This window comes from Nannospalax galili, unplaced genomic scaffold (assembly GCF_000622305.1).
Source record: "Nannospalax galili isolate Female #2095 unplaced genomic scaffold, S.galili_v1.0 scaffold150, whole genome shotgun sequence".
NCBI lineage: Eukaryota > Metazoa > Chordata > Mammalia > Rodentia > Spalacidae > Nannospalax > Nannospalax galili.
The window spans coordinates 3544026-3562464 of NW_008329320.1; the positions used below are offsets into that span (position 1 = coordinate 3544026).

Genomic DNA, 18439 nt, shown 5'->3' on the forward strand with positions numbered 1-18439 from the left:
TCTCTCAGTAAAAATTGAAAAGATTACTGAAGGTTTGGCTCAGTGGTTAAGAGTGCTTGCTCGGCTTCCAGAGGGTCCAACTTTGGTTCCTAGCACTCACGTTGGACAGCTCACAGCAGCCTGTGACTCCTGTTGTAGGGGATCCAATGCCCTCTTCTGGCCTCCCTGGCTACCTGCACATACATGGCATACATACACACAGACACATAAATAAAAATAAATTTTTGGTGGGCATGGTGGACCATGAGATAAAGGCGGGAAGACCTCTATGAATTCAGGGCCCACCTGTTCTTCATGAGGAGTTCCAGAGCAGAGCGTGCCACATGGTGAGACTCTGTCTCAAAAAAAAACACACACACAAAAAAAACACGAAACAAAAACACAACCCCCCCCCACTCTCTACATATTTATTTACTTAACACATCCATCAACAATTGTGTTGGGCAGCTAGTTAGGTATCAGCCATCTTGCAAGGAGGCAGGTGACATCCTGACCTGTCCAGAAGGTCATTAGTGTAGATATCATCTACATGGGGGCAGGGTTCCAGGGGTCCTAAACTTTATAAGACTGTAAAGCAGGAGACTCTCTGACAAAGAATAAAGGCATACATGTTGTTTCCTCTGTAAGAGACAAACCAAACAGGCCTATCGATCACCTAGACAGTACAAACTCTCCAGGAAAAGCTGCTGTTCTAGACAGTTTAGAAAATAATATGAAGTGGGGCTAGAGAGATGGCTCAGTGGCTAAGTGCACTGACTGCTCTTGCAGAGGATCTAGGTTCAGTTCCCAGCACCCACATGGCTGCTGACATAACTATCTATAATTCCAGTTCCAGAAAAGTTAATACTCTCTTCTGGCATCCATGGGAATTGTATGACATGGGTGCATTTACATACATGCAGGCAAAACACTCACATGCACAAAATAAAAATAAACAAATCAAAAACTATATAAAACTTGCCTGAAATGTGAATCAGGACAATGGTCTCTGCCCACCATCTGTTCTCAGCCCTTGAGAATTCACTCTGCTTTATAATAAACTCTGCCAGTCCCCTACACTGAACTCTGTGTGCCTCATCTGAATTCTTTCCAGGGAGATCACAAGGACTAGCGAGTCAAACACATTAAGGTTTTCTTTCTTTGTTTTCAGTCAGGGTCTCTTGGTTGTTTTGAGTCAGGATTCTGTCTACCCATTCTGTGGGGTCAGATGAGGGCTTTGCAGGGGTGGATATCTGGCCTAAATAAACCCTCAAGTCAGGGAAAACCACCACGACTTGATGTGTAGTCTGACAGAGACAGGAACTGAATGGGTTCATTTCCCCTCCTACAGCAGTCCATGGCTCCTTCAGGACATTTGTGAACATATACCTGTCATGGCAAAGGCCAATGGTTTTCTAATAAACCCCAGTCCATTTAACTGTCTCACTCACCTCATAGCTAGCCCAAGGACTGAGTCAAAAGATACTTCAGTCATGACAATAGCTCAGCCTCCATCTCCTGCCCCTTCCTCAAAGGGAAAAGACTACATTTAAGACCAGGAAACAATGTCTATGACATAATCATCCTTTGGGGAAAGAGAAGCCCTGATCCTGTGGGAGGAATCAGTTATTAGACACTCACTGCATGAGAACCCCAACACTCCCACTCATGTGTTACTTTGTACATTTCAACACTGTTAGACCAAACTGCCCCCAAAGTCCCAGTAGTTATATCCCCTCAAATATTTTAAGAAATATAATTTAAATGTACACAGTGAAAATCTTTGGAGAAACAGCACATTTCAAAGAAGAATCCCATTGAGAAATCTATTTAACTATTTAAAACATATCTTGTTGTACTTTGTTTTGCTTATTTTTATAGTGGTGGGGATTTGAACCCAGGACTTCAAGCATGCCTTGCAAGTGCTCTACCACTGAGCTATAGCCTCAGATTATGCTTTATTTTGAATTATGCACAGCTACTACATACTTGGATCCTTAAAACGTCAGGTTTCACTGCCCTTCCTGAGAAGGTGGCTACCCAGATTGAACAGCAGGAGCCGGAGCCGCTTCTGTGAAAGTGAGGTTTACTACACATTTTCACTTCTGTGAAAGAGAGGTTCACTACAACAGCTGAGCCATGCTGTGTAGTGACCTGCCTCCACTCCAGAAGTCTCTAAGTGAGTGGAAGCTGCAGGTGTAAAAGCTTGCATTTCAAAGACCTGGGGAAAAAGTCTGAAAGTCATTTGGGGACTTTAGCATGCAAAATGATACAAGTGTTCTTAACCTATTTAATACCTGGATATGAAAGATGAAGCAGAAGACAGGATTCCTGGAAATGGCCCAGAGATGCCCACAGAGGGCACGAAGTTAGATGAGTAACACTTGAATCATGACGAGATGCTTGTCTCCTTTTCCTCCTTACTCCTAATGATCACAATTCCTGGAAGTCATACTAACAAGAAGTGACTACCTCAAGTGAGGCATTGGGGTTTCTATCTTTCCTGGGCAGGAATCAGTGGCTACACTGCTCAGATTCAGCTCTGGCTTAGGTACCAGAGAAGCAGGTCACTGGGGTGAAAGAAATCATCTCTGGATAGACCTCTGAAACTTCAAGCCCCTCTGTACCATGGAGCTTCCTTCCTCTCGTGCCGTCTCCTCCTTCATAAAAGCAAGTGAATCCAGGACTGGGGATGTGGCATCTATGAAATCCCATGTTCAGTCTCCAGCACTGCACCAACCAGGAATGGTGATGCATGCCTGCAATCCCAGCGCTCAGGAGGCGGAGGCAGGAGTTTCAGAAGTTCGAGGTCAGCCTCTGCTACAGAGCAAGTGTGAGGCCAGCCTGGACTATGTAAGACGCTCTCAAAAAATATACAAAAAGGTGAACCTTAAAAAGTTCCTCGATAAATAGCTGTGACTAAGGGTGTGTTGACCTCATCAGTGTTCTCCGGGAACTCATTCCACTGGCCAGTATAGTTTAGAAATTGCAGTTCCTCAACTTTCCTTAAAAGACATGATTTTCAGAGGCTGGAGTTAAAGAAACTTAGGAAAGATAACTTCTTCTGTCATCAGTATTGAGGAACTTAGCATGGATGGGTCATGGCTCAGTTCCTCATCTACTATGGGAACCTGGAGCCAGGGTTGTGTGTTGGAAGGGGACAGGCACCTGTCGGGGCATCATGAGGACACAGAGAGGTCACGACACCCACATCATGTTATATATACAGATGGCTCAGATTAAGCCATTCGACAGGAAACTCTGTTGGGTAAAACCATTACCAGATCAGCACAGCTGTGAAACACATACAGCTCAGTGGACAATACATTCCAAGAACTTTCTCCCACAGTGCTTGATTTCCACCACAAGATGGCAGGCAACGGCTCTCAGATCCTCCACTGCCCTGGCCTGGTGGCACTCAGTAGCTGAGGGAAAGCTCTACAGTTCCACAGGTCTCAATGACACTTTTTCAAGAAGTTGCTACTAGCTAAACTCTTGTTGGGATGGGAGTTTCTAGATAGAAAATTATCCTAATGTCATGTGTTACTATTTAGAGTGTTGAAGAAAAAAATTCTAAAATATTGAGTCGAAAGGCAAGAATCCCAACCCTTGACTCGAGGAAACCACTTCCCCAAGCCTCAGTTTCCTCCTTGGTACAATAAGGAAATAGGCCTTCAGTGAACTCTGAGAACTTCCAGAAACCAAGTCCTGATGAACCAGCATAGGGAGGAAGTAGGCTGAGGAGAGTAACGTGGGGCACCAACGCGGGTCACAGAACACTTCCTTCACCCTGCACCCTGTCAGGAACGGTCTGTTCCACATGGCGAATTTTCCAGATAATTGAATTTTAAATGCTGAAACTTGTTTTCCTTTTAACCTTCTGCAATGGAAATCTTTCTGAAGTGTATTACACGCTTCTCTGGCTTCTTAAAGAGCATGCTGAGTATAATTTAACCTTTCCTTAATATCTCTAGGTCATCAAGATGACCACCACTTACCATATATATCTAGTCTTCCATGGAGCACCAGGTTCTTCTGGACATATTCAGGGAGACAAGACCCTTGTGTTAAATGGCCCCAGAGACCATATTAGATGGCTCTAATTGGAGATTCTTCCCCTCTCTGTCTCCTACCTACACCACTACCTGCAGTAATTTCTCTAAGTAACACTTTCTGGTAGCCTCTTGATGCTCTGCTTAAATCTGTTATAATCCAGACAGAACTCAAGGTTTCCATGGGTAACCAGAGTCTAAGCTTATACCAACCCTAAATTTAATTTGACACAGGATTTGGAGGTGGAGAGGACTGTACTGAAGGCTTCCACTGGCCAGGACTGGTACTAAGCTAGTCTTTACTTTATGGCAGCTCCAGTGCTGCCCCCAAGTATCCCAGAATTACTTTGCCCAACATGGTTCTGGGGTTACCCAGGCTCCTCACGCTTTGGAAACACACGGTTGTTGTCTGGCTGGGGGACTCCATGACCCCTGTACCTTTGGATTCTTTCAAGCGCCTGTGTGTGTCTGCGTGACTGAGGAGCTGGCAGAGTTGGAGGCTCTTCTCTTTCCCTCAAACTCAAAAGCCTTTTCTCTGTTATGACACGTGCTCTGGGTTCAGGTTGCCCAAGCCAAGTAGTAAAAGGTAGTCTGGACTAAGTATTTTCCAGATGCCAGGTAAATCATCTCTCATCCAACACACAGCTCTCATTAGGGAATCAGAATAAGCTGCCTGTGGCCAAGGTAACTTGCCCACAGTCATGAGGCTCCTGGAAACTAGAGCCTCTCCCTCAGAGGCCTGTGCCCACTACCTCATGTTCTGTTCATGTTTATTAATATATAAAAATGTCCAGAGTTTACATCCTGAAAAAAACACATTTTAAAAGTGAAATGTGGATCCTTTCACTTTCCAGAAAAGTTTATTTGCTTTTGTTTTGGTGTGTGGGTTTCATTTTAATTAATTCCACATTTTGTTACCAATTTGGAATAATCTGTCCTCAGGGAATAGATCTGGTTTCCTTACAGAAAGTTAGTGGAAGGATAGACAGGGCTAGAAAATCTTCCTTGTAGGAACTAATCTAAAAACCTTCCTAGTTTCTTCCTACACCAAACAGAAGTAAACAGAACATTCCAGAAAATCCCATCTTCCTCAAAGTGGTTGTGACAGAACTTACAAATAGAACCTTTTTCCATGAGCTATGCCTATGGAGGGGCATGTGACAATAAACATGACTGACAGAATTCACTCTTTCAGAATGGTCTCTGGAAGCTCACCCCAAGACGAAGCTGTCACCACTCCAAAGCATGAGGACTTCCCAGAACTCCTCAGGGAGCCTAGAAGCAAACTGTACTCCTCTATCAGGGGGCTATTACAGGTTTGGGTTCCATACTGGGTCTGAGGTTCCACATAGGAGGGCTGTCAAACCCACCCATAGCTACGCATTTTCTCTTCTTTCCTGAGAGATGAGCATTCCAAATTGATCCTGAAGTAATTTTGAAATAAGAAACCATTATCTCATCTTCTACATCTTGCACCTGTTTTTCCCACACTCAACACATGCAACTCACAAAGTGCCTTCTTCCACCTTCTTTTAAAACATACACAGTGCTCTAATGTTACCAGAGGTCTCACATCAGGGGGAAAATTGTCGGAAAATTCACACATAAGATGACAGCGTCAAAGTATTACCTGTGTTAGTCCCCCAAGGCCATCTTAACAAAATACCTCAAACTGAATGGCTTAAGAAACAGAAATTTATTATCTCACAGCTCTAGAGACTAGATGTTCATGATCAAGGTGTTAAGAGGACCAGGCTCCTCAGGTCCTGGGGACAGATCTACTCCCTTCTCCTGGTAATTTGTTGGCGTGTGGCAGCATAACTCATCTTAAAATGGCATTTTCCCTGTGTGTCTGTTCAAATTAGCTTTTAATAAAGATACCAGGATTATTGCATTATGAGTCCCCACTCCAGTATGACTTCATCTTAGCTAATCACATGCAACAGTCTTACTTCTGAATAAGTCACATTCTGAGGCACTGGGGATTAGGACTTCACATATGAAACTTAGGGAATACAGTTCCTATAACATCACATAAAACTGTTTTGAATTCAGAATCAAACTCAAGAGAGGTAGACCAGATGGTCCCAAAGAGTGTCTTCTATTATGTATGATTCATCTTGTTAGGAGATGGATGAGAAGTTGGTGTTCTGGCCCCTGAAATGCATTTCTTAAAGATTTAGGGGTGACTAGGCCCCTGTCACCTGAGGTGTCCAGAGGTACACTGGAGTCTTGGCAGAACCCTAATTCCTCCTCACCATTTCTTAGGACAAAATCTCCACATGTGAGGTAGAAACTGTCAGGTTTGAGTAGAAAATGAACATCTTGAAATCATTCAAAAATACTTTAAAATCCCAACAGTCAGCCCTCTGTATACACAGGCTCTGCATTGGAGGATTAAAGCAACCACGGATCAAGAGTACTAAAAAGAAAAAAAGTTACATATGAAGTAAGCATATACAGATCAGACTTCTTTTCTTATTACTATTTCTTAATACAGTATAATGATTTACATAGCAATTACATTGTATAAGGTATTATAAATAGTCTAGAGATAAAGAATATAGAAGGCTGTGCATAGGTTATATGCAAATATTACATGAAAATGAAAGACTTGAGCATTCTTGAACTTTGATAGACACTGGGGATCCTGGAAACAGTCCCGCTCAGATACTCAGAAACAACTATACCTAGATCTTGACAAGCATCTAGTCTCCAAACTGTGGCTGCATCTAAGTTAGCCAAAGGGATTTCTGTTAGGGCTTGGGCGTGGTCTGTCTCCCAGTGGCTCATGTGTTGAAAGTTTGGTCCTTAGTGTGGCAATACTGGCAAGTGCTATGGACTAAAAGGCAGGGCTGAGTGGGAGGCCCTTGGGTCACCTGGGAGCATGACCTGTAAGGGAAGGCAGAGCCTCACTCTCTCTCTGGCTTCTTGTCTGATGATGCAGTTTCTCTCACTAAATGTTCCTGTGGTGACACTATCCACTGTTAGGCCTTCACCAGAGCCTAAACCCACAGAGCTGCCTGATACTGAACTTTTAGAACTTTCAAAGTGAATTCTTTGTTTGGTGAGGAGCCAGATGAAACACATCCAGATCCCCACCCTTGGCTTTCTGACTACCAGTGAGATTTCAGGCTACACTATATAATCTAGCTCAATGTGACATTTCTCATACTACTGATTCTCAAGTACTGTTGCTTTTCTTTCTATCCCAAGTTTCAGTATGTAAAAACTGAGTTTCCTTTTATAAGATGAGGCAAACAGCTGTTTCCTTGTCAGTTGGGGAGGAAGAAGTCTTGTTAGCCTATTCTAGCCACTTTTCCCCCAGTATGCGTGGTTACTTAGGAGGTATTTTGTGTAGCTACAAACCACCATGAAATTATGTGTAAGGCCACAAGACTACAAAGGCACGTTAGAGGTTTAGGAGCACCAACTATAGAGCTAGACAAAGCTGTGTTCTACCTCTTATTTTGGTGATCTTGGGCAAGTTAAATGTGGTGAATGTCTCCCACTTAAGATTTCTGTATACAGATGTGATAGGCACTAAGTGTGGTACTGGCTGGCAGATGTCCACTGTGTTGGACTGATAAATGGTACTTTTAATTTTTTCCAAAAAGGCTAGGAAGCAAATCTTGAAAAATCAAGCTGTCACCTTGTCATAGGCTGTGTTGTTATGAGGCAATGGGAGCCAAGGAGGTGAGAGAGAGGGTGAAGTTTGAAAGTTTGAGGCATTCAACTTGCCTACATGCCAAAGAAAAGACTGGCCCCAGACTGGCTCTAGAAGGTAGCAACATGTCAGGCTGTAGACTATCCTGCCTGAAGAGAGGGTCACTGCATATCTGGGAGCACTCAGCTATGCTACATAGCTTATACTAATCATGTGGTTTATGTGGGGGCCCTGATCCATAAGGCATTAGTTTACCTCTAGAAGGACAAGAAACTGGGTGATGGGCTAGAGAGAGGGCTCAGTGGTTAACAGCACTGATTGCTCTTGCAGAGGACCAGGGTTTGGTTCCCAGCACTCACATGGTGGCTAACAATCATCCATAACTCCAGTTCCAGGGGTTCCAATGCCCTCTTCTGACTTCTGTGGGCATTTCATGACATGGGTGCACTTATATACATGCAGACAATACACTCATACACATAAAATAAAAATAATATTTTTAAAAAGAAACTGGATGACTAAAGTCAGGCCCACATGACCAATCCCCATAGAAATCCTGGCCACTGAGTCTTGAGCAAGTTTCCCTGGTGGTAAGGCTCCATGTAGGGACATCTGAGCACCATGTGTACAGTGCCACTGGGATGAGACAGAGAAACTGGCACAGAGTCTCTCCTAGACCCCACAGGGGCTGATTTCAGTCCTCAGCTTTTCACTGGGATGAACTGTAATGATGACAGTTCTTCTGAGTTCCCTGAGTCCTTCCAGTTAATCTGAACCTTGACAGGGACTCCTAGTTCATGGGGGAAACAACACAAAGATCCAATCTTAATGTCCTGCCACTAGGGGCCCATAGATAGAAAACACGAGTATGCTCATGAACATTCACACAAGATTCCAGCAGATCTGCCAGGATGGGTATCTGGGCTTTGAGTCTGTGGGGGCCCCATGTATGTTCTAAGTGAGGGGATGAAGGATGGGCAGATAAAACACCTTTGGGTTTCTGAATGCTAGTGAGATGCTGGTGACATTTCTTATACTATTGTTTCATGTACTGTTTCTTTTCTTTCTATTCCGAGTCTCAGGGAGAGGGTAAATACTTTTGAGAGCCTAGGTTCTCTTAATGAATGGAGCTAAATAGAAAACACACAACTCAGGTATTCAGGGAGCTGCTGGTTGGCAAATGTCCACTGTGGTAGATGTTGCACAATAAATGGTACTTTGAGGAAGCAAGTCACAAAACATCAAGCTAAACCCTTTGCCATCTGCTGTGAAGTTTGGGGTTGTTGTGAGGCAATGTAAACCCAGGACTCAGTGTGTTTTCCTGTAGCAGACAAAGGCCATCAACTTACCAGTGGGACCCATAGCTCTGCAGTGCAGCCCCACATTAACCATAAGTGGACCCTGGGGCTGAGCATCCTTGCCACATGCTGGCTTGCTTACCTAGCTCCAGTGACATCAACTCCAACCATCAGCTGTCCGTTCAGGGAGAGGATCTCATCCCGCAGCCGGACCTTGCCACTCTTCCCCGCTGGGCTGTTCTTCCTCAGCTCTGTCACCCAGATGCAGCCCACGTCCAGAACAGGGCCCTGGTGGGTCTTCCTCTTCTTGCCCCCTCGGCGCTTTTCACCATAGTCCCCGAAAACAGGGATGTTCCCAAAACTGAGGCCCACAGTTTCTGTGTCCCCCAGCTGCTTGGTGAGATACACCGTACAGATCTCCATCTCTGGGGGGCTGTGGTCGGGGAGAACTGTGCTCTCATCCACAGCCAAATTGAGTTGGATGTACTCCTGCAGCTTCTGGATGGCAGCCTGGCAGAGCCGCTGCTCCGGGCCATCCCCGCCCTCCTGCAGGCTGTTCTGCAACCACTGGTACAGGAGGGGCAGGTGTAGCACCGCATTGTCCTGGGTTATGGGCATGGTGCTCACTCCTGGCCACTAGCATCATGAGAGGTCCTGTTCCTGAGGGTTGGACCCTGTGGTGCCCCACGTCCCTTGGGAGCGCTCACTATCATTAGCTTTACCCATGTTCATGTTCAGACTGGCAGATGAGCTTGGGGACGCCTCCTGTGAGACTGGGATGTTTGCCTTGGCAAGAGGGAGGACAGGACACAATTAAACAACCCTGGAACAATGTGCTGGAGTGCTCAACAAGGGGAGGGAGGAAGTATCAGAAGTATCAGGCAAGTCATTGCTAGGTTCATTTCACAGCAGGGTTCATGCAAATGACATGGAAATCAGCTGTTCCTTTAGCAGTGACAGCATGTCTTCCCCTGGGCTCATTCACACCTGGGAAAGGAAGAAGAAAAAAAAAATTGCAGTCACAACACTGAGTCTTCTGAGACAGAACACATGGCTTCCTATATTACAGAAGGGCCATGTTTGTTTGCCAGAGACCAAGCACAATGGAGGAACATGTAGGAACAGAATGCTTTCCTTCTCCCTGCCAGTCCCCAGAGTGGCTCCCTCCACACTGACCATGGAAACTGAATACACCCTTCCTTCCCCTACATAGAAGCCTCTGGAACACTGCCCTTCTATAGGAAGTTTGCTGCTTCTCCCATTAATAACCATGAACACACCATCCATATACATCCAACCAGAGGGCCATGTGAAGAGATCCCACAGAAGGATGAGGAAGGTTCTGGACCACTTCCTATCCCCTTGTGAATACGTCACTTCTACTGAGAATGCATGATGTGACTGAGAGGGGATCAAGGGAGGTGGTAGTTTCTAGCACCATGTCAATAAATTAGCACTGTAACAAAAGCATTTCTTTTGAATGCTAAGGCTGTCAGCTTCAAGCTACTCAAATTAATTCAAATTATCATGGCTATTTGCTTGAGATGAGCATCTAATTGGAGAATTATAAATAAAAGACAAAAAATGGATAGGGCCATTTCAGTGGGCCTCTGTGTCTATAGCATCTGCTCCCTGTAAAAACATTGATCTCAGAACAGGAAGCTTTTAGATCATTGTATAGCTCTGCCATGGAGGTATTTGTAACTGATGATTCCTGGTCTCTGTCTTCTCGGGATCAACACTGTACACACTGGCTGCTTTGATGGTTGTGGTAGAAGATCTGAACTTTTCGTAGTATAGGCTTAGTAGCTCTTACAGGAAATTCTTGAGGCCAGAAGTGTCTCCAATTTCAGGTGTTTTTAGATTTTTGAAATATGTGCATATTCATAATATCTTGGGATCAGAGCCAAGATCAAGTGTCAAGACACAGCTGATTTATGTTCCCTATATGCCCTCTATACATAGCATTATAGTAATTTTATATATTTCAAATAATTTTGACATGAAACAAAGATTCATGGCATGGAATTTTCCACCTGTGCATGCTGTCAGTGCTCAAGATGTTTTCAGATTCTAGACCAATTCAGACTTCAGATTATTAGATTAGGGATGCTTAACCTATATTGCAAAACTGTCAACTTTTCTTTTGCCCTGAGTCATCTCAAATCATTGCCAAGTGGTGGAGAATGTCTCTGCTTCTCTGTTTAACAGAAAACCCAGGAAAAGGAGCATCTATAGAATAAGGAACTGGAGGGATGTCTGAATAGTTATCAGTTATCAGAATGGAATTAAAAGGTTATGTAGCCCATGAACACCTGAGAATAAGAGTGAGTTTGAGGGGCTGGAGAGGTGGCTCAGTGGTTAAGAGCACTGGCTGCATTTGCAGAAGTCCTGGGTTCAATTCCCAGTACACACATGGCAGCTAACAACCATCCATAGCTCCAGTTTCAGGAGATCCAATGCCCTCTTCTGATCTCCACAGGCACTGCAAGACACAGGTACATTCACATACATGCAGGCAATATACTCATACACATAAAATAAAAATAATAAATATTTTAAAAGAGTGAGTTTGAATGTCTCTCTGCTTTTGCAATATTTTTTCTTCTTCTGATAATTGCTTCCTTGGCCCCTACCACAACTCAGGGTTAGAGAGCAGGTTTTCAGTAATCATGTTATTTTTTTTACTCCAACCCTTCAGCCAGAATTGATTGGATAAAGATAAACAGATGATTCATGCTGAGGCCAATCAGCTTGATCATCCCCCAAGTATTAACAACTTTTGAGTTGAAAAAAAAATAGAAAAAAATGCAAGGTAAAATCTACTATTGTTTGACAATTTGTTCTCTTTCTCTCCTGCATCCATTTTCAGTAGCTTGCTTTGTTTGTCTATTTGTTTATTTACCTCTTTGTTTGTTTGTGTGCTGGGGCTCAGGCCCACACCCAAGGGCATGCTTGGCAAAACTTTATCCCTGGGTCAGATCCCCATCTCTTGTTTTTTTCTTGAAAGTCTTACTAGGTAGCCCAGACTGGCCTCAAAGTGGAGGTCCTCCTGTCCCTGCCTCCAGAGTGCTAGGATTACAGGTATAGACTACCACAGCTGGCCTAAGTAGTTAAAACTTTTAAAAAATTATTATTATTATTGTTATTATTATTATTATTATTGTGTGTGTGTGTGTGTGTGTGTGTGTGTACCTGCAAGTGTGTGTGCAACAGCCATGGTGCACAGTGTGGAGGCCAGAGGACAACTTTTGGGAGTCAATTCTCTCTGTTGTAGGTCCTAGAGATTGAACTTGGGTCATTTTACCCACTGGCCCCTAAAAGTTAAATTTTAAAAATGGAATTTGGTTGGGCTTGGTAGTGCACACCTTTAGTTCCAAGACTCAGAAGGTAGGAAGAGGGAGGAGGATTGCTGCAAGTTTGAGGCCAGCTTGGTCTACACAGAGTTCCAAGTCAGTCAGAGCTACATAGTGGGCGAGACACTGTTTTTTAAAAAGGAAAAAATAAAAATAAAAAGAAAGAAAGAAAGAAAGAAAGAAAGAAAGGAATTTATTGTTAGGTTTGAGGCAGTCTTTCAGATTGAGGGGAAGGGTGGGAATGCAGGTGCACGCAGGATGACTGAAATGAAGAACAGGAATGTTGTGGGAAGTGGGCATTCTTTCCCCTTGCCCTGCACCTCTGCCCTCTGGTGATCAACTCCATCCAGGTAGGGTGACCTCTTTTCTACCCAGTCATACAACAGACCAATTGCCACTCAGTGCCCTAGCTCCCAAGTGACAGTATTTTCTCTCTGCTAGAAACTAAGACTTTCTCTCTGGGCCCCAGGATGCAATTCTCAGGGAAAAACTCTGTCCTGACTTTGACAAGAGGTCAGGATCTGGGAGGGGGGATGGTTTGTTATGTGAACTTGGATACCCACAACCTGTATTGACCCTATAAAAGGGGTATCATACATGTATTCTACATTAATTTCTATTTATCCTAACACAGCTTTGGGGGGCAGATTTAGCCCCATGCCTTGTGCATGTTAAACCTGCAGTCTATCACTAGCCCCCAATATCTTTATTCTACAATTCTCACTATACTACGAATTCTTTTAAGATAGGAAATTTGTCTTACTGATAGTATATTACTGGTGCAAAATTCAAGGCCTGATTATTTTAACAATTTAATCTTTGTGAAGTTTTCAGGAATCAAAGGACATGGCACATGCATGAGGCATATCCAGCAAAAGACTTACAAAGGCTTAAGGGACCAGCCCTTAACAAATGTTTAACAAGTACTTCCGGAATGAAGGAATGAAAATTGATATCTGGAAAAAAAATCACTTTACTCCTAAATTTGCTTTGCCTCAGATATTTAAAGAGCATCTTGGAGCTGGAGAGATGGCTCAGTAGTTAAGAACATTGACAGCTCTTGCAGAGGACCCAGGTTAGTTTCCTAAGCACCCACATGGTGGCTAACAACCATCTATAACTCCAGTTCCAGGGGATCCAACACCCTCTTCTAACTTATTTGTGCATTGCATGAATGTGGTGCACTTACATACATGTAAAATACAAATAAAATTTTAAAAATAAAAAATGAATACATAAAGAGCATCTTGCCCATGCTATTTAGCCTATTTTTATATATGGAATCATCTGAACTGTGACTAACACCTGAATTACAAGCCATTAAAATTTTAATTTAAAGGATCTTTACAACTTTTTTTCTATAATTATTGAGTCTGCAATGGGAAAGACACTGAGCTAAGGTAGGGAGTGAAGTGATGAATAGCACTGTAGCATTTAAGGACATCTTTGTTGAGACTCAGAGAACTTGGGAGGCATTTAGTTTAACTTCGCCTCTTAAAAATGAAGGGCTTCAAAGCACACACCTTTAAATCCAATACTCGAGGCAGAGGCCAGCCTGGTCTACAGAATGAGTTCTAGGCTAGCCAGAGCTACATAGTGAGAACCTGTATCAAAAACCAAAACCAAAAACAAAGCCTGGTATGGTGATGTACGTCTTTAATCCCAGCACTTGGGAGGTAGGAGTGGGCAGATCTCTGTGAGATCAAGGCTAGCCTGGTCTACATAGTGATTCCAGGCCAGCTGTGACTAAGGGAAACCCTGTCTCAAAACCTCAAAAAGACTAAAAAAAGGAAGAAAAAGAAGAAAGAAAAAAGAAGAAAGAAAATGATTTGATTTATTCATAAGATTTTAATATGTCTGTGTGAAGCTATTTTTCAGTAAAAGGCATTACTTATTTTGGCCAAAGGAGACGTTTAATCTTTGTACATGAATGGATTATCTTTGATCTTACATTTCCTTTTAATAGCCATGTGATTATGTAGATTATATTTGCTAAGGTTTTGATTTATTTGGAACCAATTAAGAGCTGACACTCAAGTTCTTTGGAACCTCAAAGTACACGATATTGGAAATCTCTTTTTGGGGACTGAGCAGTAAGATAATTTATTACTGACATGGTTCCCAACACTTCTCCCATTTGTTATTACTACTTGTTAAGTCACTTCCTGAGAAGGCTAGAGAATGTTTTCCACCCTAGATGCCATGGTTTATTGACTTTCTCTGGGAGAAAAGGAAATTTAGAAAAGAGAGTGAAAGGGATCATTTTTCTGTGTTATGGAGAACGAAGGTGAGAATTTTCTTTGATGGAGAAGGCCAGTTGGCAACTGCATTCAATTAACCATCCCAGGGAGATCTATTATGTGCCAGGCACCATGCAGAACTCTGAGGGGGTAAGACCCCAGCCCTGTCAGACAGGAGCAGATGCTGCAGCTGCTCTCACTGCATCACATGGTCGGCAAAGGATGGTCCACATCTCACTTGGAAGTTTGGGAAATGATTCTCTGGAGGAGACAGCATTGAGATTAGCTTAAAAATTGGTTGATGTCAACAGTCTACCACGAAAAAAGTGATGGAATAGATGGAAAATTATAGAACATAGAGAGTCATGATTCCCTGTGATTCCACGTAATACAGATGAAACTAAAAACCAAGCGTAGAAACCGTGCTGCCCTAGGGCAGAGCTAAATCTCTCTGTGCTGTTGACTGTCCCTTTCTCCTTTTGGTAGCATGACCAAGACTTCTCAAATGGAGAGCCCTCCTGAGTGTACAGTTAGGCTGATCAAGGCAAATGAACATAGATCTCAACTTCTAGGAATGAAGTTTTAAGTATATCAGGAACCCTTCTACAACTTTCCAAGTTGGTTATGAGTTTGCTGGAATATTTATTGGGGGCGGGGACTGTCCTGGCCTTCCACCTTCTCTATCAGCATGCTGCCTGCCTGCTTCTGGCAGTTTACCCTCCCAAAGAGGTTCCATGTTACCCAGGTCAGCACTCAGCCTGGTTATGGATCCCTGTAGGTCACCAGTAGACTCCCAGTGAAAAATAACATGTAGCTTGTGTCAGATGCTCAAGGCAATCCAATTTCTCGCCCTTTATTTTATGGGTTAGTAATATAATCACCTGAAACACAGCCTCTCTTGTGGGTATGGATAGCTATGTAGCATAAATCTGGCCAATGAAACACAAGAGGAAATCACGGGTGTGGCTGATGAGAAAACTCCTTAGAGGGAGAAGCAAACTGAAAGGAAAAGAATACTTGCATGTTGTTGAAGTTGTCTTCATCTAGTTTTTTCTAAATTCAACCAATTAGTCTAATTAGACCTCAAAGAAATATAGAATTTGATACCTAGAAGTAGAAGAACTAAAAGTAACAGAGCCTAAAATGTGGAACTGGCTGAGTTGAGACAGTTGTCAAGGACTTACAGGTTACATTCTAGATAGTGGCAACTCTATTAGCCATGTAATGTGAAATATTTGGAAAACTGCCAGCTGTCATGCCTTGGATGATCATTTCTGTGTTGGAAGAGGCTATAGAGTTAGGGAAAGCAGTAGGAAAAAAATTAGAATATTGATAAGTGCTTTGTCTTTTGCAGCAAAATCTAGCGAACTTTAATTGCAGATGGAGATAATAAGACATGGATAGAAATATTGCCGTCCCTCAGAAGACATTGGGCATTGAGCCTACAATCTAAACTGCCAAAGATGCACACATTGTGGATCCTTACAGTGTGAAGAAAAGCAGCTTTATCAGAAGGGGTGAGTTGGGCCCTACTAGTGAGACATTTTAAGTATTTTTACAGAAATATGATTATTCCTCAGAAATCATTGTTTCAACTACCCCAGCAGCACACATTAAGCATGATTTTATCACTTAGGGAGATAAGATGTAATCACTTAAGGAGATAGGTTAGAAGGGAAGGATGTAACTCATCAGGAATTGACCAGAAACATATAGACTAAGACACCTACGAACGAAAGGGAATTGTTTTACCTCAAACATCACAAACCTGGTTTATAACAATTTGGAATGATTTAATTCCTGTAGTAGTTTTGAAAATCCATACCTTTCCACCTAGGCCAAAACTTACATTCAAGGTTAGAAAATGTGTTTGGTCCCCGGAAAGAGTGTTCCCCCTAAAAAGGAGTGGCATTGAGTATATAGCACAGTAATGACCTCCAGATTGACGCAAGAGAGGTAGAGGGCCTAGATCCCTAGAGGGGGCGGTACCACCTGTGCAGTATGTGGTCTCTCGCTCTGCTTGCCCAGGTAGACCTGCTTATTGCTTCAGACAATAGCTGTTGGGTTTTTTGTCTCTTTCAAAAACTGAAGTTTTTATGGTAATTGTTTTATACCTTCCCAGGATTGTATATAGATGTGATGGGCTTACTTCAGAGAGTCATATCCAGAACTAATGGAGAGGACCAAACAATACCAGACATCTGGGGCTCTGATCTGGATACACTGACTGGATGAGACTTGGATCCCAAGTCCCTTGGGGATGAGGCATCTATCCCATGCACTGAAGGAAGAGTATATCAGAGTAACGAAAGACAGAGACTGTGGCAGAGAATAATATTTGCCTACATATGATCCTTCCTCTCTTTTCCTATCAGAAACTCACTTGTGTTTAAGGAAAAGAGACTCAGCCAAAGAGATACCTTCAGACTTCTTACCCTGCAGGGGGGAAAAAATAGGTCTCTACCTTGTTTAAGCCTTGTTAATTAGACATCCTGGTATAGTTCAGTAAGATCCCTGAAGAATATGTTGCTTTTATTCACTCGTGGCCTCACATTCAAGACCTAGATTGTAATCTTGAATCTTTCAACTTCGCTCGTTGCATTGTCAATAAGCAGTTATTGAGTTGTTACCTTGATTTGGGGGCATCCAAAAAGAAGACAAGGCAGAATTCTGTCCCTTGAGGAGCTGAAAGCAAGCATAAATTCTTCCAATGGTTTATGAGCACCATTGTATAGTCTTAAGTGGTACAGGGAAGCCTATAACAGATTAAGAAACATTGCACATTCCAACTAATGAAAGACGCTTAAACCAGCTTATGTTTTGGAGAAGCAAAGTATTGGCTAGTTTTTATCAATCTACATGGTTGGATAGAGACTAACTGATGGGCTATGCCCATGAGACCAAAGAAGAATTTGATTTAATCTTTATTTCATGCAACAAGAGTTGACCTTGCCAAGCCAGGGGGAAAAATGATCAACCGCCCTGTGTTCCACAGGAGAAAGAGACCATAAAACCAATAGCAGCAGCAAAGTGGGTCATGCGAGGGGCACCTGGGGGCACAGATGGATTCTGGGAAGCTAGGCTTTCCACAGTCAATGCTGGAATTTTGGGAGATGAGAAGGGTCTTCTTATGTAAACTGTAAATGGTACAGGTCTTGAGGGTACCTCAGGGATCACTTCATCCAGCCTTCCATTTTACACCTGAGAGAAATGTGCATCAAGACGGGTCCAAGTTCTTTCAGTTTCTGGTCTGATCACCCTCAAAGAAAATGAAAATGAAGAGGATGAATAAAACAAAAAAGTAACCTGCAGCTGTTCTGAGAATCTCATACTTGGAGATCCCATCTATCCAGAAAAGTGGGCTTTGTCCAGATAACAACATTCAAAAGTAGGGGCTGGAGAAATGGCTCAGCAGTTAGCATGAACTCCTTCCAGAGGACCAGAGTACCCACAATGGGTGGCTCAATCCTGTAAATCCAGCTCCAGGGGATCCAATGCCTCTGACCTCTGCAGGTGCCTGCACTCACATATGTGCATATATCCACATAAAGACACCCACAGACAAAGACACACACGATATTTAAAAATCTTTAAAAATATTTTAAGTCTTTAATAAAAAAATAATTTCATGGGGCTGGAGGATGGCTCAGCGGTTAAGAGCACTGACTACTCTTGTAGAGGACCTGGGTTCGATTCCCAGCACCCACATGGTAGCTACGAACCGTGCTTAACTCCAGTTCCAGGGGAATCCAAAGCCCTCTTCTGAACTCTGCAGCATTGCATGACACGGGTGCACTCACATACATGCAGGCAATACACTCATACACATAAAATAATAAAAATAATA

General features: G+C 43.0%; 1 protein-coding gene across 7 annotated transcripts in view; it reads right to left on the minus strand.

The window, feature by feature from the left end:
• The window catches only part of Pdzd2 (PDZ domain containing 2), a 434448-nt gene that overhangs the window by 276753 nt on the left and 139256 nt on the right, over positions 1 to 18439 (minus strand). For all 7 annotated transcript variants that reach the window (XM_029564752.1, XM_029564743.1, XM_029564732.1 and 4 more), the window contains one exon: positions 9139 to 9983. In XM_029564752.1, the coding sequence (XP_029420612.1) occupies positions 9139 to 9614 (476 nt within the window). In that variant the 5' untranslated portion in view covers positions 9615 to 9983. The remainder of the gene's footprint in view (positions 1 to 9138; positions 9984 to 18439) is intronic.